Here is a 26,305-nt window from a genome sequence, read left to right as displayed (position 1 = left end):
AGTACATGTATGATACAAGAAATGAAAAAAACTTAGATATTTAAAACAACTGTATTCACTGGTACAGTGGTATCAGCACTGTTGGCATGAACATCATTTTTTACAAAATTAATTTATTTACACAATTTTTTGTTTTTTTTTAATTTTTGCACAAATATCTATTAAATTAAGAATTTATTAATAACTTCATTAAAATTAAGGCACAGAAAAGATATTTATTCTTGTTATAACAGAAGTTGTTATACAATATACATGACATTGTATATTAAAAGATCACAGGACATTTAACATGAAAGACTTTTTTGTAATCTACCTCAGTTATAGAAAAACTGTTGAAATCAACATCTTAGGGTATACAATTTATTCTTCAAAATCTGGTCTTATGCTCTCTACTAACAGAAAGCAAGAAGACAAATTCAATCAAGAAAAAAGGTCTAAGCTACCAGCAATAGATAAAAATAAAATAAAATAACTAGAGTTATCTCCCATTCTTTACATGAGAAATTTACATTAATCAACCAATAAAATGGTTCAAGACATGAAAAGTGTACAATTCTATAATATGTAAATAAATGTTTAAAAAACTGGCCATATATATACTTGGACGGAGATTTATCACAGTCTTAATTCAAATCATTATGACATACAGCAAAACAGCAATTGTCAAAAGTTAGCTGCTAAAATAATCCATATACTTTGATATTCTGGATTAAGCTGCTTTTATATCTTAAACATATGTTTCACCAATTTACAAAGATGTTACATTTAATGTACAAGAATATAAATATTACCTCTAAAAAAATAAAGCACTCCTATTTAAATGTTGTACATGTATTTGGCAGATTTTACCTACAAATATAATATTGTACTGCAAGTCTTTGCAAATGTTTTATACCAATTATTCTATTTGGCATTATTTTTCATGTGTCAATTCTGCAGTAAACTCCAGAATCTAGTACTTTTTGCACTATTTTCATAGACAACATTTTTTTATCATATTTACAATTTATTTTGTATTTCGTTGTGTAGTTTAGGAACTAAAATTGTATTTTTTTTTACACTTGAAGAACATTATGCGTAGTCATGCATTTACAAAAACATTAACAATAGCTTCTAGATGGGGAGGGCAATGCCTGAATAAATACTAGAGGTGTATATTTCTACATACTAGATTTAGTTTTGTTATGTATCATGATTTTTCAGGGTTTTTAGTTACCTTTCATATCTAGATTATTATTATTTACCTAATTGATATTAACATTAAACCAGTATATTATGAGACAAAGAAGGGAAAAATATTGAAATGAACCAGAATTTAATTTTCTTTGATCTTTTTCATAGGTTTTTTTTTTCCAGACAAGAAATGATAGCAATTATTTGGTTACTTTGTATGTCGATACTAAATATTTTAAACCTGTGTGTACATATGATGAGAATTACTTTAATTCAGTGCATTTCAAAAAATTCTTACACATCTAATTAATTTTGATTGATTGAGGCTAGTCAACAGCCTGTGTCTAGTAAAACATTGACTTGCGTAATACATAAAAACTATAATATTAATGTCTATACAAATTGATAACACCAATAGGGAAAGACAATACCATCAAGAAAGACAAAACTTAAATCAATGGCAACTTGTGTATGTGTAGTTATACATTGTCATGGATTAGCCAATAACTGAAGATAAACCTGGCTTAAAACCCTAACTCTGTCCTCCTTTAGTGAGTGCTCATATCACATTCAGAATGACACAGTAGATGTTGAATCTTATTAACTTCATTTCATCATTTCATGGTACCATAATGAACAGATTTATCATTAAAGAAGCTTGTTAATTTCTGGATGGTCTCTGCTAAGTTTTTCTAAAGCTTTGTCAAATTTCATCAGATCTTCTAAAGACTTCAATCCAAGTTTTTCTTCCAAACATTTGTAGAAGAAATCTGGAGCCTGTATAAATAAAACATTAAGTTTTCACTGTAAATTCATAAGTATTGTAGCAAAGAATGGATAACAAGTTTATCTTTCATTTTCATATTACTAAGTGATAAAAATAAAACATGAAATGTTTTATTGTTGTTTGCTTAATGTCCAGTGGCAAATATTTCAGACAAAAGAGAAGTGTGACTGGGTAACAATTCCCTTTCCCTCAGAAACTTGTGATTAATAAGTGAATCAAAAATTATAGTTCATACAAAGTGACAACAATGATAGAAAGGTAAATATTACAGTAAAAATTATATTTGGAAAATACACACTTTTGACTAACCTGTTGTTTTTAATGTTACTGTTTTGTTAAGAGGCTATAATTAGTTCTTATCTGCTGTAAATTCAGAAATTATTGCATGCATTTATCATTAGATTTTGTTTTTAATAAAGCTTACCCTTCTAAATAATTTGTACAAGAATCCAATTTGTTCACCCGTCAGTGAATGAAGGCCAGAAAACCTAAGAAAAAAAATATATGACAAAAATTAGTACTTGTAGCCAATTGTTATTATGATAATGCTATGGTGTGTGATTTTTAAAATAAATAACTTTGACTTGATGATAATGCATTTAAAATTTATGAAGTTTATTGGGTAATCCAAAATGTGTTCAATTATCAAAATTTGAAAAGAACATAAAATTCCTATTATTCTAACTTTTAACAAATTCAAAGAAAACCTGCACTTCTAAAAAATATTTATTTGGATCAATGTAAATAAGAGGATGTTGTATGAGTTCCAATGAGACAACTCTCCATCCAAATAGATTTGCATAGGTAACTTACGATTCTAATTGATTTTGTTTTAACCAGTTCTGTAAGTCCTGTTTTGTCCAACTCAATACACCTATTTCTTTCTCCACATCCTCGTACACAGTAACAACTTGATTCACTAAATCCTTCATTGCTGCAGGCTGTCTTTTCTGTAATTATAAATGTTATAAACAAAATGCTGACTACATTTTTTACAACAGATAAGCTGATTTAAGTACGTTTACTACTCTTGTGTTTGACTGTTTTGTTTATAACTCAGAATACTCTATTTTTATCCATGTAGTTCCAATACAAATTGTTTCAGCTTAACCCCTACTTTTCTGTTCATAATTTTAATACAGTCATTTAAAAAGCTTGTAATTTTAAAACAGAGGGTCTAAAATCCTTAAAGAAATAGAATTATCAAATATAATCATGAATAAATTCAACAGTCTAAAGAAAACAACAAACCAGCATATCAGTATCCTTCTGAATCCTATATTTTACAGTAGTTGGATTGTAATTTTATGCTGCTTGGTTGTAGTTGATAAATTTGATACTGTCCCAACTGCTCCTTTTAAACAATGACATTTTCATGGTTTAAGATATTTTATTTTTGAATGTCTCCCTTGTATCTGTTTTGTGTTTATTTATAGATATGATCTCAATTACCCCCATCTTTTTAATTTTAAACATAAAATAGACACAATTACATGATATAAATTATACCTTTTGTAACAACTGTCCTTCTAATTCACCTCTCAATTCCAGAAACTTTTTTTCAAAATCATATTTTCCACTAAAATCATAGAACTTCTTAGATCCAATCAGAATACCAAGCCAGCCATCAGGTCTGTATCGGTTTTGTAATAGTACAGGAATAATCATTTTGTCTCTAGCAAAAGCATACTCTGCCTCTACAAAATAAAAAAAATATTTCACATGTTAAATTGACAAGCTAAATTACATACATCTTTTCATGAAAAATTAACACAATACTTTACTGGTTAAATATACACTGCTACATTTAAAACATGTTTTATATCTTTTTGACATTCCCCATTTCCATTCTAAATTTCATTATGCTACTTTAAATGTTAAATAGGAATGCTACTTTACATTTGATATGGCATGCTACTTTAAATGTTAAATAGGTATGCTACTTTACATTTGATATGGCATGCTACTTTAAATGTTAAATAGGTATGCTAATTTGTAAATTTTTGTTAAACCAAATTACTTTATTTTCGGAAACATAAAATAATATGATTAAAAAATATATAATCTTCAGCTCTCTGAGGTAAATTATTTTCTTAATAACCCTGAATATTGCAATCAAACTTTTAAATGAAAAGGCAAAACAGTGGTTGACAAGTCTTTTTTAAGGGTTCATACATGGGTCTTCAACCAAAGGTATGTAAAAATGTTCACACTTTATAGGACTCAAAAGTCAAAGTCAATTTTTTAAGCCATCTAATGCAGCCTTTTGTGTTCTTTATTTTTGTTTTGCAAGATTTTTATTGGTTGAAATTGAGTTATTTAGTCATGTGTTAGAAAATTATTACTACCCTTTATTTGAAGATTAAAATTGTTTCACTACTATTTTGTTTATCAAATAACAGAAATTTTTCTATCAAACCTGTTCTGCAGTTTTTACTGTCCTTGTATTTTTCTGAGTAACAAATTAACACCACTGATGCCTTTTCTATAGCTGAAGCCATCATCTGAAGCATAGATCCTTCCATAAAATCTACATCTATCCATACTGGGAAATTGTTTTGTCTCAACTTATCCTTTATCTGTAAAACAATGTCATGTATTATTCCATTGGTTACTTATCATGTTCTTGTTCAGGGTAAGGGGAGATAACTGACCTGAAGTATAGTTTTCTGGTTACTCCACTGGTAACTTATCATGATATGTTCTTGTTCAGGGTAAGGAGAGATAACTGACCTGTAGTATAGTTTTCTGGTTACTCCATTGGTAACTTATCATGATATGTTCTTGTTCAGGGTAAGGGGAGATTACTGACCTGAAGTATAGTTTTTTGGTTACTCCACTGGTAACTTATCATGATATGTTCTTGTTCAGGGTAAGGGGAGATAACTGACCTGAAGTATAGTTTTCTGGTTACTCCACTGGTAACTTATCATGATATGTTCTTGTTCAGGGTAAGGGGAGATAACTGACCTGAAGTATAGCTTTCTGGTTACTCCACTGGTAACTTATCATGATATGTTGTTGTTCAGGGTAATCGGAGATAACTGACCTGTAGTATAGTTTTCTGGTTACTCCACTGGTAACTTATCATGATATGTTCTTGTTCAGGGTAAGGGGAGATAACTGACCTGTAGTATAGTTTTCTGGTTACTCCACTGGTAACTTATCATGATATGTTCTTGTTCAGGGTAAAGGGAGATAACTGACCTGTAGTATAGTTTTCTGGTTACTCCACTGGTAACTTATCATGAAATGTTCTTGTTCAGGGTAAAGGGAGATAACTGACCTGTAGTATAGTTTTCTGGTTACTCCACTGGTAACTTATCATGATATGTTGTTGTTCAGGGTAAGGGGAGATAACTGACCTGAAGTATAGTTTTCTGGTTACTCCACTGGTAACTTATCATGAAATGTTCTTGTTCAGGGTAAGGGGAGATAACTGACCTGTAGTATAGTTTTCTGGTTACTCCACTGGTAACTTATCATGATATGTTCTTGTTCAGGGTAAGGGGAGATAACTGATCTGTAGTATAGTTTTCTGGTTACTCCACTGGTAACTTATCATATGTTCTTGTTCAGGGTAAGGGGAGATAACTGACCTGTAGTATAGTTTTCTGGTTACTCCACTGGTAACTTATCATGATATGTTCTTGTTCAGGGTAAAGGGAGATAACTGACCTGTAGTATAGTTTTCTGGTTACTCCACTGGTAACTTATCATGATATATTCTTGTTCAGGATAAAGGGAGATAACTTACCTGAAGTATAGTTTTCTGGTTACTCCACTGGTAACTTATCATGATATGTTCTTGTTCAGGGTAAGGAGAGATAACTGACCTGTAGTATAGTTTTCTGGTTACTCCATTGGTAACTTATCATGATATGTTCTTGTTCAGGGTAAGGGGAGATAACTGACCTGAAGTATAGTTTTCTGGTTACTCCACTGGTAACTTATCATGATATGTTCTTGTTCAGGGTAAGGAGAGATAACTGACCTGTAGTATAGTTTTCTGGTTACTCCATTGGTAACTTATCATGATATGTTCTTGTTCAGGGTAAGGGGAGATAACTGACCTGTAGTATAGTTTTTTGGTTACTCCACTGGTAACTTATCATGATATGTTCTTGTTCAGGGTAAGGGGAGATAACTGACCTGAAGTATAGTTTTCTGGTTACTCCACTGGTAACTTATCATGATATGTTCTTGTTCAGGGTAAGGGGAGATAACTGACCTGAAGTATAGCTTTCTGGTTACTCCACTGGTAACTTATCATGATATGTTGTTGTTCAGGGTAAGGGGAGATAACTGACCTGTAGTATAGTTTTCTGGTTACTCCACTGGTAACTTATCATGATATGTTCTTGTTCAGGGTAAGGGGAGATAACTGACCTGTAGTATAGTTTTCTGGTTACTCCACTGGTAACTTATCATGATATGTTCTTGTTCAGGGTAAAGGGAGATAACTGACCTGTAGTATAGTTTTCTGGTTACTCCACTGGTAACTTATCATGAAATGTTCTTGTTCAGGGTAAAGGGAGATAACTGACCTGTAGTATAGTTTTCTGGTTACTCCACTGGTAACTTATCATGATATGTTGTTGTTCAGGGTAAGGGGAGATAACTGACCTGAAGTATAGTTTTCTGGTTACTCCACTGGTAACTTATCATGAAATGTTCTTGTTCAGGGTAAGGGGAGATAACTGACCTGAAGTATAGTTTTCTGGTTACTCCACTGGTAACTTATCATGATATGTTGTTGTTCAGGGTAAGGGGAGATAACTGACCTGTAGTATAGTTTTCTGGTTACTCCACTGGTAACTTATCATGATATGTTCTTGTTCAGGGTAAGGGGAGATAACTGATCTGTAGTATAGTTTTCTGGTTACTCCACTGGTAACTTATCATGATATGTTCTTGTTCAGGGTAAGGGGAGATAACTGACCTGTAGTATAGTTTTCTGGTTACTCCACTGGTAACTTATCATGATATGTTCTTGTTCAGGGTAAAGGGAGATAACTGACCTGTAGTATAGTTTTCTGGTTACTCCACTGGTAACTTATCATGATATATTCTTGTTCAGGATAAAGGGAGATAACTTACCTGAAGTATAGTTTTCTGGTTACTCCACTGGTAACTTATCATTATATGTTCTTGTTCAGGGTGCTCCAGTTTAGAGTGAGAATCAGCTACTGATTTCATCAGATTTTTCTCATCTAATAATTTAAAAAAACATTATTACAACAGATGAACACAACATCAGCAGTCTATATTCACTGAAGAAGACATTTTACCTATAGTCGCCGTCAGCTGAAATTCGTAGCGGTTTTCGGTAAAAATAATCTAAACTATCAATCGCGTTCACTCGAGATATAGTTTTTCACATTCCATTCATAAATCGCAAAAAGAAAAACCACTACTGACCTACCTTTTAAGTGATCACACTGTAATAATCCTGACCTTCACTTTTTCCAGAATATTTTCCATTGTAATTCCGCCATCTTCGTTTCAATGAGGATCATTTGTTTACATATGACATTCGTCACTGTACGCAGTTTCCTGAAATGTTCCTTTCATTGACGTGATAAGGTTTCCCGCGCTTTATGCAAATTTTATGAAATTGAACTCCACGGAAACACTTCCGGTAAAAACAATGGCTGATTCTACCATTCAAAATCGTCTATGAAAAAGTGAAGGTCAGGATTATTACAGTGCGATCACTTAAAAGGTAGGTCAGTAGTGGTTTTTCTTTTTGCGATTTATGAATGGAATGTGAAAAACTATATCTTGAGTGAACACGATTGATAGTTTAGATTATTTTTACCGATAACCGCTACGAATTTCAGCTGACGGCGACTATAGATGTATTATTCTAAATACAAAAAACTAAAAGGACTTCTAAAATAATCAGAAAATAAAATCCATAACGAAATTGAAGTTTCAGAACAATATATTAAGTATAAGCATAATATGAATAAATACTTGTACCAAAGTACTGGCTGCTAGATTTACATTATCTGTTAGTAATTTTAAAATAACAGCTTTTACTGATGCAAGAAATGCTTTTCTATCAATAATTATATATTTCTTCTATTCATTATACCCCTTGAATAAACAGTAATTGTAAAAATTAGTAAAGCTAGATATGTATTCACCATGGTATAATACAGTTTTAGAATACTAATGACAAACAATGGGAGACAACTCATTCTTTATGTGTCTGTCCCGAGTTAGAAGCCTGTAATTCATGACAAACAATGGGAGACAATTCATTCTTTATGTGTCTGTCCTGAGTTAGAAGCCTGTAATTCATGACAAACAATGGGAGACAATTCATTCTTTATGTGTCTGTCCCGAGTTAGAAGCCTGTAATTCATGACAAACAATGGGAGACAATTCATTCTTTATGTGTCTGTCCCGAGTTAGAAGCCTGTAATTCATGACAAACAATGGGAGACAATTCATTCTTTATGTGTCTGTCCCGAGTTAGAAGCCTGTAATTCATGACAAACAATGGGAGACAATTCATTCTTTATGTGTCTGTCCCGAGTTAGAAGCCTGTAATTCATGACAAACAATGGGAGACAATTCATTCTTTATGTTAGAAGCCTGTAATTCAGAGGGTGCCATTAGTTGTTGTCTGATTTTTTTATTTCCAACATTTTCTGTCATAAATTAGGTTGCTGTTGTATTTTGGTTTTTTTATAAATTATTTCACATTTTGCTATGTGGTGACTAACTTTACAGCTGTAAGGGTCTTGGTCTTTGATGAAAGTTGTATGGTGACCTATCATTGCTTACATCTATCCTTTGGTGAATATATGTCCCATCAGCAATCATACCATAGAAATTATGTTTTTTTATTGAGTATATTTGAGTGTTTCATTGAGTTCACTAATGATTAAACAGCAGAAAGATAACTCACTGTCAGGATTGATGACAAACAATGCTCTTCCTGCTGAATTAGCTATATCTTGATTGTCATGCTTTTGCAAACTCTCTAACCTTGACATCAGTTCTTTATCTTTCTGAATTCAAAAAAATAAAAATCATAAACATGTAAAACTGCAATCATAATCATACAAGATAACTTCATTTTATTTTCTGCAATCTGTTTATATAACCTCTTTAAAATATTCTTTTTATCACATACCATTTATTTTTTTACGTCATACCTTAATTTTGTCATTTCTATTTTTAAAAGACATGGGGGTTTTTTTTGGGTTTTTTTTAATTACTTATTTTAATTTTTTTTTTTTTTTTATGATGTGAAATATCCGGACAATTTTAAACATTTTTAACATTTTATTATGTTTTTTTCAATTTGCATTTGTTAAATAGATATATATTTGTATATATAGTGTCTCATAAGCCTTTCTAGGCTGGGTATTTGTCTTATTTTATTATTGTGCAATGTATATTATATAATCTGTATAAAAAATCTGTAGACAAGTATGTGACACTTTAATAAAATAAATTATTATTTATTATTATTATCATAAAAATATTGTTGAATCGCATTATCTTTGAGAATGAAACAATTTCTCAGAGTTTTAATTGTAACAGCAGGGAAACAGAATTAATACAATGTACTTATAAGCATACTTGGTCAAAGATAAATGCCTGCCCAAAACATGAACTGCTTAATGGATACAAATCAACTGTGTATTCTTGCTGAATTCAACCAGTCAAAAATAAAATTTCTCTTAACTTTATTTGTTTATACAAAAAATTTTGGATAAAATTAATACCTCATAAAAAGTTATTTTCCCTTGCATGTCAATTTAATTTAAAATGTTTAAATAAATGTTATCAGTTTCAGGCGCAGATCCATACAATTTTTGAAAAGGGAAGGTTCCATCACATGCAAGTAAAATAAAACCTTGCCTGGATCCGCAACTGCATATTGACAAATGACATGTCTGATTCTGAACAATCAACCATTCAGAATCTTAAAAAAAAAAAACATATATCCACAAATAAGTCAGATTCAAATACTTACAGCTAAAATCTTTTTGTTCTTTTCAACGAAGGACAACTCCCATACAGCCCTGACTGCAGCTAACTGTTCTTGTTCAGCTTTATTCTGCATAATGGATTTCTTCAGAAGTGGATAAGTATCTTTCTTTTCCATTATCTTTAATTTGTTCTCATCATTTTTGGCTAGACCAGCAAGTCCTTCAATAAGTTCATGAACACTGAAACCAGAGTAACGTCTGTCCTTATCTTTCATGGCTAGTTTGATCATCTCTAGTAGGAAATCAAACAATGACAGGTCTGCAGTTAAAAACCTATTCTGATCTTCATTCACCATGTAAGACAGTGCCAACAAGGTGGTTAATTTCACAACTAGAAATAAATAAATATAATCAGTAAAATACATTAAAAAAAAATAATGTATGGATCCCTTAAAATATTAACATATGAAATGGTCCATAAAATATCATCAGCACAAGCTTCTTCATAAGGTACAAAATAAACTATAATGAATGATTAATATGATATCTGGTAAAAATACTCTTTAATCATTACAATTTTTATTTTGACATAAGAGTTGAATTAAACATTTCAGGTAACGAGTTCCGATGCCTGAAAGTCAGTACAGCTGTTGTTAGCCCATAACAGTATTTTCACAAAAAAGTCCTGACTCAGCACAATTGTTGTCTGCATCCACAAAGTGTTTATTGCAATATTATCCTCAGTAAAAATCCATATGACAATGTCTATATAAAAGAAACTCTGCTTATGATATGACCAAAACAATGTGGACTAAGTTATGTAAGTATTTGCTAATATTAACACTGAATGAAAGAAGTGTGTAAAATAGGTAAGGGTATAAGGCACACTTCCTTGTTATTGATACATACATTGTTCTTTTGACTTTAGGAAAGGAGTAAGAACATCCACCATGTGGACAAAAACTGGATCGGGGTTGCCCTTTTTGACCTCTACATTGAAAGATGACTTTTGTACTCCAGCTCGTCCACAGTTTGTTGTTATGGCAACAGCTGAATTGAATGAAAATTCAGCTGCTGTCTAAAATAAAAAGTGCCATGGATTATAAACCACTGATTTGCATTTACAATACTTTAGAAAAAAAAGATATTAGAAAATATATCCAAAAATTGTACACCTTATCATTTTGTCCACAAAGGAGGTTCAGTAAGACCCCTTTTTGGCCCCAAAATATAGCAGTTTTACAAAATTGTGAAAATATAATCTTTTAGCTATTTACTGGAAATAAGAATGCTTTGCTACATAAATATGGGCTGTTTATGACAATACAATGCACATATATAGGGTACTAGCACCATTAAGTCATGCTAAATTACTGAAATCTTCACAATTTTAGCATTTTAGGTAAATTTTTAGACGGTTTCCTTCTTAAATGAAAGAGGCCGCATTAGTGTTCATTCATAATATTGAAATGTAAGTTGTATTTGATGATAATACATAATATATATAAAGGTTGAGGATGAACACAGATGTGGCCACTTTCGTTTTTGACAAAAAAAAACATCTGAAAATTGACGTTTTTGGAAAATAATTTAATCCACAATAATTTATATCTATGCATATTCAGTATGGTAGAGTACTTAACAAAAGAAGCTGAAAAACAGGCACTTATCCTGGTGGTTGTGTTAAAAAAAAAATTCAAACAAGAATGTGTCCAAAGTACACGGATGCCCCACTTGCACTTTTATTTTACATGTTCAATAGACCGTGAAATTGGGTAAAAAATCTAATTTGGCATTAACTTAGAAAGATCACACCATAGGGAACATGTGTACTAAGTTTCAAGTTGATTGGACTACAACTTCATCAAAAACTACCTTGACCAAACTTTAACCTGAAACTCACACTTTAATTTTCTATTTTCAGTGGTCTGTGAAATTGGGGTCAAAAATTTAACTTGGCTGTAAAATTAAAAAGATCATATCATAAGGAACATGTGTACTAAGTTTCAAGTTGATTGGACTTCAGCTTCATCAAAAACTACCTTGACCAAAAACTTTAACCTGAAACTCACACTTTAATTTTCTATGTTCAGTGGACTGTGAAATTGGGGTAAAAAATTTAACTTGGCTGTAAAATTAGAAAGATCATATCATAAGGAACATGTGTACTAAGTTTCAAGTTGATTGGACTTCAGCTTCATCAAAAACTACCTTGACCAAAAACTTTAACCTGAAGCGGGACAGACGGACGAACGGACGAACGAACAGATGAACGAACAGACGGAGGAACGGACGCACAGACCAGAAAACATAATGCCCCCCTACTATCGTAGGTGGGGCATAAAAACTTACTAAATTTTCCAGTCCTTCTTTATAAGTAATTTGCAAATCTTTGACTATAGATTGAAAGAAATCTGTATCTTGAGCAATAGACATTCCAAAGTCTTTACTGGTATCTGAGAAGTTCCAGAGTATTGATCTGATATCTACGATAGCTATATAATATGGTTGTTCACTATCATCATCATCCAGGCTTGGAGATATACCTTCATGTATCTCATGCTCCTCTAGTATTCTATCATATAATTCTACTAATGGCTTCACAAAACTAGAAAGAAATGACACTTATATCAAATAAATGAGGTATCAAATATAGTGAAAAAGAGTAGAGGAGAAACCTGAAAAGGAAATTAAAGATTATGAGAGTTGATTTAAACTGAGAGTGAAATTTTTGTAATTTTGTGAATTCTTTTTATTTTCTTGGGTACCAATTTTCATGGATTGAGGAAACAAATTCCTGGATATTTGATTTTGTTTTTTGGCCAAAGTTTGCATCACTGAATATTATTTTAACTTGGAATTATTTTTAATTATGGAATTTGCATAATTTTTTGTGCTTGAAATATTTAATAATTCCAGTAGCTTTTCTAAAGGGATATACTGTGGATTCATTTACTTTCGTGGATACCAATTTTCATGGTTTGCATATTCTTGGATATTAAATTTAGTGGTTGTGGCAAAGTCTGCATTCATTCCTTTAGAAAATGTATTATTCATTGAACATCTAAATTCGTGGTTCTCTCGTACCCACGAAACTCAAGAAAATTGGTATCCAATGATTATTAATGGATCCACAGTAATCTACCCTTTTTACACTTGTATCCGATTTGCTGGAGTCTACTATAATTCATAACAATATCTGAAGAATAAGTATCTTACCTAATTTTAGCTATATGATCCCCAATCAATAATCGTCCCTCATCCTGTCTGTTTATTGAATGGTTCAATGATTTTGTCCGTTAACATCTTATGTATCTTACCTTATTTTTGCTAGATTATCCCCCATCAACAATCTTCCCTCGTCCTTGGTCTGTTTATTAAACGGTTCAATGATTTTGTCTGTTAACATCTTATGTAATTCTTCATACTCATCACACTCATCTTTTTTTAGAAGATTTTCTATGTAAACACGAACGTTGATGAAATCTGTCAAGAACTGTTTTATTTCAGGATTTCTCTTCATTCGCTCATCGTCTCCCATTTGTTTCAGGACAGAAATTGTCCTTTTAGGAGGAGCTTTACCAGGACTTAAAGTAGACATTTTTGGTACTGTATCTATCTCTGTATCTTGGCCAACTTTTACTTTCTTTTCTACATGAGGTTTTTGCACTGCTATAGCAGGATTTTGATGTAAATCTGATGGGTGGAGAGTTTCTTTTACAGCTGAATCTGGAATATGTTTATACTCTGGCTCTGAGCTACATGCAGCACCCATATGGGAAATTGTCCATATGATCTGTAAAAGGAAATTAAAGCATAATCAATGAAAAAAGTGCAAAGGAAATTTGTTTGAGAAGAAGGTATAAGCACCATCAGAAATTGTGCTAATACACCACTGTCCCACATTAAGGGAGGGTTGATTGTCCAGAAGCATGTTCAATTGCAACCCGACAGATTATTTGCATGCCTGTCCTATATTAGGCTAAGTGAGTTTTTCCCATCACTTGGCGTCTGGCGTCCGTCGTCGTCCGTCGTTAACTTTTACAAAAATCTTCACCTCTGAAACTACTAGGCCAAATTAAACCAAACTTAGCCACAATCATCATTGTGGTATCTAGATTAAAAACTGTGTGGCGTGACCCCGCCAACCAACCAAGATGGCTGCCATGGCTAAAAATAGAACATAGGGGTAAAATGCAGTTTTTTGCTTATAACTCAAAAACCAAAACATTTAGAGCAAATCTGATGGAGTAAAATTGATTATTAGGTCAAGATCTATCTGCCCTGAAATTTTCAGACGAATCGGACAACCCGTTGTTGGGTTGCTGCCCCTGAATTGGTAATTTAAAGGAAATTTTGCTGTTTTTGGTTATTATCTTGAATATTATTATAGATAGAGAAAAACTGTAAACAGCAATAATGTTCAGCAAAGTAAGATTTACAAATAAGTCAACATGACCGAAATGGTCAAGTGACCCCTTTAGGAGTTATTTCCCTTTATAGTCAATTTTCAACCATTTTTCATAAATCTTAGTAATCTATTACAAAAATCTTCTTCTCTGAAACTACTTGGCCACATTAATCCAAACTCGGCCACAATCATCTTTGGGGTATCTAGTTTGAAAAATGTGTGGCGTGACCCGGCCAACCGACCAAGATGGCCACCATGGCTAAAAATAGAACATAGGGGTGAAATGTTGATTTTGGCTTATATCTCTGAAACCAAAGCATTTAGAGCAAATCTGACATGGTTAAAATTGTTCTTCAAGTAAAAATCTATCTGTGTAATAGCTTTCAGATGAATCGGATAACCAGTTGTTGGGTTGCTGCCCCGAAATAAGTAATTTGAACGAAATTATGCAGATTTTGGTTATTATCTTGAATATTATTATAGAAAGAGATAAACTGTAAACAGCAATAATGTTCAGTAAAGTAAGATCTACAAATAAGTCATCATGAACAAAATTATCAGTTGACCCCTTAAGGAGTTATTGCCCTTTATAGTCAATTTTGACCAATTTTTCGTAAATTTTTGTAATATTTTACTAAAATCTTCTCCTCTGAAACTACTGGGCCAAATTTAACCAAACTTGGCCACAATCATTATTTGGGTATCTAGTTAAAAAAATGTGTGGTGTGACCTGGCCAACCAACCAAGATGGTCGCCATGGCTAAAAATAGAACATAGAGGTGAAATGTAGATTTTGGCTTATATCTCTGAAACCAAAGCATTTAGAGGAAATCTGACATGGGGGTTAAATTGTTTATCAGGTCAAGATCTATCTGCCCTGAAATTTTCAGACAAATCAGACAACCTGTTGTTGGGTTGCCTCCCCCGAATTAGTAATTTTAAGGAGATTTTGCAGATTTTGGTTATTATCTTGAATATTATTATAGATAGAGATAAACTGTAAACAGCAATAATGTTCAGCTAAATAAGATCTACAAATAAGTGAACATGACCAAAATTGTCAATTGACCCCTTAAGGAGTTATTGCCCTTTATAGTCAATTGTTAACAATTTTCATAAATTTTTGTTAATTTTTGTAAATTTTTAAGAAATATTTTCAACTGTAATTACTGGGCCAAGTTCATTATAGATAGAGATAATTGTAGCAACAAGAATGTTCAGTAAAGAAAAATCTACAAACAAATCACCATCACCAAAACACCATTTTGTCATGAATTCATCTGTGTCCATTGTTAATATGCACATAGACCAAGGTGAGCGACAAAGGCTCTTGAGAGCCTCTAGTTTGTTTTTTGCATAAATCAGACCTTTGGTGTTCTCTTTTGAATTATTTAACACTTTGTCATTAAGGGTCTTTTAAAAGAATTCTATACAGTATGGATTTGCTCATTGTTGAAGATTATACTGTGCCTAGTAGTAGTAGACCACTTTGTCCTTTTGATTGATTGATAGTTCTGAACGCCATAATCAGCAAGTTTGGATATATTGTGGTGACCAAGTATATATAGATGCTAGGTGGCACTAATAGAGATTTATTTACCTTCGGCAGGGAAACTGGCAATCCTAATCATTGAAGATCAGAGTAGAGCGTACCTCAAAAAACAAGCCGAAGGGGAGGTACTTCAATTATGATAACTAAAAATCCACCATATATTATTTAAATGTTTAACAGTCTGTCAAGCTGTTTTGTTAGATTCTGTCAATCTGTTGTTGTTTGATTATGTCAAGCTGTTTTGGTTGGATTCTCTCAAAGTGCTTTGGTCTAATTCTGCCTTTACTTTGGTTGAATTATATCAAGCTGTTTTGGTTAGATTTTGTCAAGCTGTTTTTTGTTAAATTATGTCAAGGCTGTTTAAGTTCAGTTTTATTTTGAGCTGTAACGGTTGAATTATGCTGATTTGGTTGGACTCTGTCAAGCTGTCTTGGTTGAATTCTGTCAAATTGTTTTGGTTGAATTCTTTCAAGCTGTTTTGCTGGATTCTGTCAAGCTGTTTTGGTTGGATTTTGTCAAGCTGTTTTGGTTGGATACTGTCAAACTGCTTTGGTTGGATTTTTGCAAGCTGTTTTGGTTGGATTATCTCAAAATGCTTTGGTCTAATTCTGTCTTTACTTTAGTTAAATTATGTCAAGCTGTTTTGGTTAAATTCTGTCAAGCTGTTTTGGTTAAATTATGTCAAGCTGTTTTTGGTTGAATTCTGTTAAACTGTTTTGGTTGAATTATGCCAAGCTGTTTTGGTTAACTTATGTCAAGCTGTTTTTGTTGGATTCTGTCAAGCAGCTTTGGTTGAATTCTGTCAAGCTGTTTTGGTTGGATTCTGTCAAGCTATTTTAGGTTGAATTCTGTCAAGCTGTATTGGTTGAATACTGTCAAGCTGTTTTGGTTGAATTCAGTCAAGCTGTTTTTGGTTTGAATCTGACAAGCTGTTTTGGTTGAATTCTGTCGAGCTGTTTTGGTTGAATTCTGTCAAGCTGTTTTGGTTGAATTCTGTCAAGCTGGTTTTTTGTTGGATACTGTCAAGCTGTTTTGGTTGAGTTCTGTTAAGCTGTTTTTGATGGATTCTGTCAATCTGTTTTGGTTGAATTCTGTCAAGCTGTTTTGGTTGATTTCTGTCAAGATGTTTTGGTTGAATTCTGTCAAGTTGTTTTGGTTGTTTTTGTTGGATTCTGTCAAGCTGTTTTTGTTTGAATTCTGTCAAGCTGTTTTGGTTTAATTCTATCAATCTGTTTAGGTTGTTTGATTCTATCAATTTGATTATGTTAAATTCTGTCTAGCTGTTTTTGTTGATTTCTGTCAAGCTGTTCTGGTTGAATTCTTTCAAGCTGTTTTGTTGGATTTTGTCAAGCTGTTTTGGTTGGATTTTGTCATGCTGTTTTGGTTGGATACTGTCAAGCTGTTTTGGTTGGATACTGTTAAGCTGTTTTGGTTGGATTTTGACAAGCTGTTTTGGTGGGATACTGTCAAGCTGTTTTGGTTGGATTTTTTTCAAGCTGTTTTGGTTGGATTCTCTTAAAATGTTTCGTCTAATTCTGTCTTTGCTTTAGTTGAATTATGTCAAGCTGTTTTGGTTGTTTGATTCTATCAATTTGATTTTGTTAAATTCTGTCTTGCTGTTTTTGTTGATTTCTGTCAAGCTGTTCTGGTTGAATTATGTCAAGTCGAGAACCAGCTTTTCAATGAAGCAGCATTTTACTGCAACAAACAACAACCAAAAAAAATCTTAACAAAGGCCAGTGTCTTAACAATATAATAGAAAAAAATGCAACAAACTGCCACAGAAAGGGTTCGTATGACTATATGGGGCCCCACTATATATATGTGTTGGAAATTAGGATACACTTTTTAGTGGCAAAATTTCTGCAAATTTTCAATGTTACAGCTTTCGACAAACTGAAAATATCAAATGTGGCAAACAACAAGCTAATTTAACTTACATTTAGTTTTTTTATGTAAATTATATCAGTCGCATATTGATTTAAATTACTTCCTTGTTTGTATCCAATGACGCTTCATGCATGTGATATAATTAAACCCGGAAGTTTCTATACTAACACACAAAATCACGCAAGGATATGTGTTTCGGAAACAATTTTTTTTGTATTTCAATTTGGGGGGGGGGGGGGGGGGGGGGGTGCTTCAATGTACAATAATTAAGTTCCTATATTATGGTCCCAGCAGAAAATGACAAGGTCAGCCATTTAACCCAAATCTTGAAAACTATTTATAAATAAAGTGTTGATCAGGAAATAACTATGAAGATTGCAATAATATTACTTTAAAAAAGTGAGCTAGCTGGCTGCTTTGCTTCGACGACTTCGATCAAATCCTAATACAATTGCATTATATATGTCTATGTTTACATACACCCTCACCCTAAGTTATTTAAATAAAATAATGGAGGCTAAACGGTTTGTAAAGCAGTGGCGATCTATGAAAAGGGGCTCTGGGGTTGAAAAACCCCTTCTTTGACGATCTATGCGTTTGAATCATATGGTTGGACCCCCCCCCCCCCCCTTTTTTCAATCCTGAGTTGGAATTTCCCTTTTTAAAAGTGGCTGATTCCGTTCCCGTAAAGCTTACATTTATTCAATAACCCTGAAGTGTGATGGAATAGAAAAAAAATCGTAAGGGTTCCGCCTAATTTTGCTGTAAGCAGTAGGCTCAACAAAAATGGGGAAAATATTTATAAAACATTTTCCTCTAGATCGTATCTTTTGATTGTAAGAAGCTTCTGTCTAAGATGGTTTATAAATCTAATAAATAATTTAAGACTTTTACCTGGAGACTGTATGTGTGTAATGCTAACTGGAAGAAAAACTAAGTCCATTTATAAATAATGTTCGGAAATACAGGAGATATTTTTTTTACAAAATTTCCTTCTAGATATACTAGCTTTTGGTCATAAAGAAGCTTCTGTCCAAGTTTAATAGTAGAATTCAAGATATTTTAAGAAAGTTATTAAAAAAAAAACTTTGACAACAGAGTGAATGTAATGTTAACCAGCAGAAATTTATAAGTTAAATTCGGATATATAGGATTTTTTTTACAAATTAAAATTTACTTCTGGTTACTACTAAAAAGTATCTTATGATCATAAACAAGCTTCTGTCCACGTTTGGTAGAAATACAGGATAGTTTAAGAAAGATGCTAAAATTTCAAATACTTTAACCATAGAGACGTTAAAATGATTAGTTGTACTGAATATGCATGAAATATTTCCCACTGAAAGTAACGTAAGCAAAAAACAACAAAATATATCGTATTTGGTAATGCATAAATCTATATGAAAAAAGTAAAAACACAAAAACACTGAACTCCGAGGAAAATTCAGGGAAAAGTCCAAAATCAAAAGGCAAAATCAAAATTCCAAACACATCAAACGAATGGATAACAACTGTCATATTCCTGAGAAGATATATACGGTATGATGAGTGCCAATGAGACAACTCTTTACCAGAGACCAATTGACATAAAACGTAATAAAATGCAATGTTTCCCCATTTAGATCCGAAAAAGAGGAAGATATATATTTAGCTTTACTATAAAAAGTTTGTCGGGAATTACAAGTTAAACGGGTCTTGCTTATAAAATTCAATTTACTAATAGCGGTACAATTAGATTAAGAAATGAAACGATTGTCAGAAATAAAAGGTTAATTATAATTCATCTCATATATTTACAAGCTTTGTATGATGTGGAGAGGTATATAGCCAATGGCAAGATTTAGGCCCTATTTCATTTTTACTTTCAAGTTCTAAAATATGAATCTTATTGCAGAGAAATATAAAAAAAGTTTTACGCTTCCCAAATTTTAAAATTTTAAAAAGAGGATTTTTCATCCTCTCATGATACGAATAGACAACGTTGAAAACGTATGAAAATCGTCCAGTGGACAAACTTGCAAGACATTTCATTTCTTTGAAAACGAAGTCGTTTTGACTACGCAAATTATTAAAAACTATGTAGCTGTGTTGCAAAGTTAAAGCACAATTACGAAAAAGCACTAAGTAGCATGCAACTAATCTAATTTTTCAATGAATAGCGTCTCAAATGCCAATTTATTTGTAAAAAGTGGAAAAATCCGACATTGGACATCTTGCAAGACATTTGCCAGAAGCCGTTGCATTTTTATATGAAGTGTGAGTGCTGCAAAAATTCGATTCTGGTATGGTCTATGTATGAACTTTTGTGAGCATAATTTACACAAACGAAATATCATATAATCTTATATTTTAAAACCTATAAATTTTGATAAGTAAACATTTTCCAAAATCTGACCATAATGACCACTATTTGTTTTTACCAAAAAATAGCGTTGATCGTTACAGGAACGCATATTCAGTAATATTGTAATACTTTATATAAAAAGCTTATCATTCATTCGAATTTTCGTGGATATAACACTGTTTTGAAGAACACAAACACCCCTGCTAAAGTTATTATGCGTACAGTCTGTTACGTCTGACACGCATATTTTTGACGTTTTGTCAATATGTTGTCCTTATTTTAGACTATAGTAAAGTATGATAAAACAATTTGCACTTTTTCCCGAAATAGTATTTACCTGTCTAGTCTATGGATATAAGTTTTATATATCTTAACTGTTCTGATTTTATAGAAAAGTTGTTTATTAGTGTGGACTTGTTGAATACACAGTATTGACGCAATAACGTGCGTAACGTGAGAGTGAATATTTGTGGACGCCGCTGATGCAAATTTTATAGGATTGTAACTAAAAAAAGAAACAACAAAAAAAATCAATACATACATGAAACCTGAGTGACCCCCAAAACACCAAGTTTTCAATGAGTTACAACATTGCCTCCTCTAGACTGACAGAGATATAGAAGGATGACGAATTTTGCTATATTAATTTAGTTCAATTTCGGTATAATAGCGACTATCGACTGTCCCAAACTTTTTTTTTTGGAGCATTCCAGATAAATTAATAAAAAAACGTTTACTAAAAATAATAACCCTTAGATAACCCTTGTAAACTTCTGGAAAAACTTTTTGATTCCTTAATAGCCCCTATTCTCCTTTATTGTAGTGAAATCTGGGGGATTATTTCGACATTTACAGACATGATGCCTATGAAAAGTTGCATATACAATTTATTAAAGAAATCTTGGGAGTACACTGTAAGGCTTCAAATGATGCATGTCGTTCCGAACTTGCAAGACTGCCATTGAAAAATAGGATAATGTTATCTAGTATTAAATTCTGGGACATTTAGTCACTTCAGAAGGAAGTTTAGTTCACCAAATATATAATGCTACAAAAAAAGCAACCCATGGGTTAAAAGGTTAAATATTATTATTCAAAACTTAGGTTTATCATATTTGTCAAATGATAAACTTACTATTAAAAACTCCTGTTTGGTTTTATAAAACAAAGACTATTTGACCAGGGTTTTCAGGTACAACATGCAAATATTTCAGCATCTCCAAAATTAACTTTTTTTCCAGAGTGTTTACAACATGAGTGAACGGGCAGGTTATGTTGATGCTTTAAAAAATAGATCAGATCGATCATCATTGGGTAAATTAAGAGTTAGTGCTCATAACCTTGCCATTGAAAGAGGAAGATATTTAAAAGTGCCCAGAGATCAAAGAATTTGTGAAATCTGTAAAAGTGGCGAAATTGAAAATGAACAGCACATGCTGCTACACTGCAGAGGTTACTCCATAGAGAGACTTTTGTATTAAAAATGTTCAAAATTACAGGAAAAAATATAACCACATTGTGCGATAAAAATAAAATAAATCTTATACCTGTATACTTAATAATACATCTTATACGGCACTAAAATTATCTTCCTCTTTCCGTAATGAAGAAGAAGAAGAAGAAGAAGAAGAAGAAGAAGAAGAAGAAGAAGACAATAAACAACACATAGTTACAAACACAAATAAGAAACAATAGTTTTCACATATTAGTATATATATAAAACCTTTGTCTCAGGCACACCTCTGGAAAGTAACAAAAAAGAATACTGTGAGTAGGCTAAATATATCTAGCTGAACTGCAAAAGGCACCAAGGGACGGTGCTATATGGCATGCTGGGTGCATATTAAAACGTGTATCGGGACATTAATGATATGGTTAGATATGGTAAGAAGTTGCACATAAATGGTATGTCATCCTCGTGCCTGGTGCAGAGGAGTCACGGTACTATTTAAAGTGACAGAACTGCAAGAGGCACCAAGGGACAATGCTAATTGACATGCCAAAGTGCACAAATTATGAAAAAGATAAAATATTACTAGTTTAAAAAAAAATTATATATAATTGTTTGTATTTTACTACCATGTATTGCAAATTGTTTATCCATTCGGTCATTACCATTTATTGTAAATGCGTTTGTGCCAATAAAATATTATCTATTGTCTATTGTCTAATAACATTCATTGCAATGTATTGGTAAATGTGTGTGTAGAAAGTTGTTTAGTCTAGAAAATCTAAAATAACGGAACGATATATTTGTTTTGCAATCATGCCATCTTGACAAGTTTGGAAATTTTTATGGTAAACCTTGCATTCCACCGTACAGCACAGGATATAAACAATATTAGTAGAAACATCAGTAAATCAAGGAAAATGCTGTTTAATTTTTCTCCAGATAAAAACTTAATGAACCTCAGCATCTCTGTCAACGTTCATTTCCACACACAAATAAAAAAGGATGCAATAAACAACCTGTAAATGTGTCATTTGATAAACAGTTTGGTCATACCACCAGCAAAGAGGGCATTTCAAGGGGCTCAAACAACTTTGTTGCAGCAAATGATCACTTTTTCACGTAATCAGTATTATGAGTATAGATATGAAAAGTATTGTTTGGATTCACGCAGTTGTATTAACGAATTTCTTATGAATACTGTTAAAGTAATTTGTTATATATTTTGATCCCCAAGCTCACTCTCCTATAAAAATTTGAAAAAATAATAAATTATCATTCTATGTAAAGTGGGCCAAGAGTATTTTGCAACTGTAACCTTAACGTTATGGTCAAATCACCCAAATTAGAAAGTTGGGAATACCGTAAAATTTACGGTCAATTCAAATGCAGTCACAACGGATCTTTCTTTGCAAACTGCTAAAAGGGATGGAAATGTTAAATTCCAGATACACTACGAAGAGCTCTAGCGGACAATTCTGTAGTCGATATACGAATGATTGGAGAAAAAGTGAAACCTATTTGAATGAAAGCTTAACGAATCCAGGACTGGAATGTTTCTCTGTGAAAGACATCGATGAAGTTAATTCTGGTGCCCTTGAGGAATTTCGACTAAATGGCAGAGAATGTGATTTAGACGAATTTGACCGTTACAAAATGCAGAATCGAATACTAAATAATTCATTACAACATATCATTCAACCTACCATTACCACGAAAAATCGAAAGAAGACGAAGAATTTCTGTGTGTTTTGTAAAAACAATAAGGAATCGTATTCAGTTTATAACAGTCATATCCTGAAAGACCCTAATGGAAAAGTATTGTGTCCAGTTCTGAGGAGGTACACTTGTCCGATGTGCGGTTCCAATGGCGACAACGCTCACACTATTAAGTATTGTCCTCAAAATGAAACTTTTGGAAATTACTTGAACAAAATGATTGTGAAATCTTTTAAGAAACACTGATACATAAATGTGGATTAAAAAGTACAACCAGGCTTAACCGATCGTAATCTGCAATTGTAAACTTTTGTAATTGCTTTTATCTTTTGTAATAAAATGTTATGTATATATATTGTAGTGTTTAGCGTCAGAGGAAGTACATTCATCATGTCAGCCTTTACATATCTGTAGTCTTTACAAAATATACGAATTGACAGTGACATCATATGTAATGCTTTTTAGTTTAAGGTCACGCGATCATCAATGTGAGTTAATTGATATGTGAAAAATAAGTGATTGAGACAGCAACTTAACAACACAAATCATCACAAAACATCTAGCAATAAAGGTAAAAATTGTGTCCTCTTTATGAACAAGGAGAAATTTTGGTGTATTTTCCTTTATCTCAAACTTGAATCCTTATTCTTTTTGCCGTCCAGTGATGATCACCCCAGCTTATGTTGGGGTTCGTGTTGCTTCGTCTTTAGTTTTCTATGCTGAGTCTTGTGTACTATTATTTGATTATTTGGTTTTTTTTTCTTTGTTAGACATGGCGTTGTCAGTTTGGTTCGATGCTGTTTTCAATGTCAAAAAGATCATATGGGAAATTCATAGATGTGCTGGAAAAAACATAACTAAATAGACTTATTAAGAAGGGATATAGTTACGATACTGTTGTCAGGTCATTAAAGATTGCATATGTTGGCGTTAATATTGATTCACTTATAGGGTCTTTGCATCGGAATTGAACACATTTATTTAAAAAAAAAAAAAACAGTTGTTTGCATGACACGGGTTATGTTTTTCTTATATATAAAGTATAAACCATTGTGCCTGATATTCATATGATGAAGACATCATCTTTCAATCAGTTTAATTGAAGTCTGGAGCTGGCATGTCAGTTAATTGCTAGTAGTCTGTTGTTATTTATGTATTATTGTCATTTTGTTTATTTTCTTTAGTTACATCTTCTGACATCAGACTCGGACTTCTCTTGAACTGAATTTTAATGTACGTATTGTTATGCGTTTACTTTTCTTCATTGACTAGAGGTATAGGGGAGGGTTGAGATCTCACAAACATGTTTAACCCCGCCGCATTTTTGCACCTGTCCCAAGTCAGGAGCCTCTGGCCTTTGTTAGTCTTGTATTAATTTCAATTTTAGTTTCTTGTGTACAATTTGGAGTTTAGTATGGCTTTCATTATCACTGAACTAGTATATATATCTGTTTGGGGGCCAGCTAAGGACGCCTCCGGGTGCAGGAATTTCTCACTGCATTGAAGACCCGTTGGTGACCTATTGCTGTTGTTTGTTCTATGGTCGGGTTGTTGTCTCTTTGACACATTCCTCATTTTCATTCTAAATTTTATAATTGTAAATTCGTAACACTCGACAACACGGTTAAGTGGGAAACATAATATTGAGAGGCCAAGACATGGATTATTGATCATTTATTCTTAATGTAAAACAAATATTCTGATTACATTCTGTTTTACGCCAAGATGTCGTTAAATGAAATTGGATACTATGCATTTTTATACGACCGCAAAAATTGAAATTTTGTTGGTCGTATATTGGTATCACGTTGGCGTCGTCGTCGTCGTCGTCGTCGTCGTCCGAATACTTTTAGTTTTCGCACTATAACTTTAGTAAAAGTGAATAGAAATCTATGAAATTTTAACACAAGGTTAATGACCACAAAAGAAAGGTTGGGATTGATTTTGGGAGTTAAGGTCCCAACATTTTAGGAATTAGGGGCCAAAAAGGGCCCAAATAAGCATTTTTCTTGGTTTTCGCACCATAACAGTAGTATAAGTAAATAGAAATCTATGAAATTTAAACATAAGGTTTATGACCATAAAAGTAAGGTTTGGATTGATTTCGGGAGTTATGGTCCCAACGAATTAGGGGCCAAAATTTAACTTTGTTTGATTTCATCAAAAATTGAATAATTGAGGTTCTTTGATATGCCGAATCTAACTGTGTATATAAATTCTTAATTTTTGGTCCCGTTTTCAAATTGGTCTACATTAAGGTCCAAAGGGTCCAAAATTAAACTTAGTTTGGTTTTAACAAAAATTGAAGCCTTGGGGTTCTTTGATATGCTGAATCTAAAAATGTACTTAGATTTTTATACGACCGCAAAATTTGAAAAAAATTTCGTCGTATATTGCTATCACGTTGTCGTCCGAATACTTTTAGTTTTCGCACTCTAACTTTAGTAAAAGTGAATGGAAATCTATGAAATTTTAACACAAGGTTTATGACCACAAAAGGAAGGTTGGTATTGATTTTGGGAGTTTTGGTCCCAACATTTTAGGAATTAGGGGCCAAAAAGGGCCCAAATAAGCATTTTCTTGGTTTTCGCACTATAACTTTAGTTTAAGTTAATAGAAATCTATGAAATTTTGACACAAGGTTTATGACCACAAAAGAACGGTTGGGATTGATTTTGGGAGTTTTGGTTTCAACAGTTTAGGAATTAGGGGCCAAAAAAGGGCCCAAATAAGCATTATTCTTGGTTTTCGCACAATAACTTTAGTTTAAGTAAATAGAAATCAATGAAATTGAAACACAATGTTAATGACTACAAAAGGAAGGTTGGTATTGATTTTGGGAGTTTAGGTCCCAACAGTTTATGAATTAGGGGCCAAAAAGGGACCCAAATAAGCATTTTTCTTGGTTTTCGCACCATAACGTTAGTATAAGTAAATAGAAATCTATGAAATTTAAACACAAGGTTTATGACCATAAAAGGAAGGTTGGTATTGATTTTGGGAGTTTTGGTCCCAACAGAATAA

General features: G+C 32.5%; 1 protein-coding gene across 1 annotated transcript; it reads right to left on the bottom strand.

The window, feature by feature from the left end:
* Nucleotides 1-1,005: 1,005 nt before the first annotated feature.
* On the bottom strand, nt 1,006-17,908 carry LOC139518705 (uncharacterized). The gene is made up of 12 exons (XM_071310175.1): nt 17,819-17,908; nt 13,236-13,711; nt 12,268-12,523; nt 10,825-10,993; nt 9,960-10,306; nt 8,883-8,985; nt 7,061-7,173; nt 4,380-4,539; nt 3,470-3,657; nt 2,774-2,910; nt 2,385-2,448; nt 1,006-1,950 (listed from the first exon to the last, which is right to left on the bottom strand). Exons 2-12 carry the CDS (start codon nt 13,688-13,690, stop codon nt 1,822-1,824), a joined length of 2,121 nt encoding a protein of 706 aa, XP_071166276.1. The 5' UTR covers nt 13,691-13,711; nt 17,819-17,908; the 3' UTR covers nt 1,006-1,821.
* Nucleotides 17,909-26,305: the final 8,397 nt, after the last annotated feature.

The sequence above is a fragment of the Mytilus edulis genome, chromosome 4 (genome assembly GCF_963676685.1).
Source record: "Mytilus edulis chromosome 4, xbMytEdul2.2, whole genome shotgun sequence".
Classification (NCBI taxonomy): Eukaryota; Metazoa; Mollusca; class Bivalvia; order Mytilida; family Mytilidae; genus Mytilus; species Mytilus edulis.
Note: the sequence above shows the minus strand (reverse complement) of the source record. Positions and strands in the feature narration are given on the sequence as shown.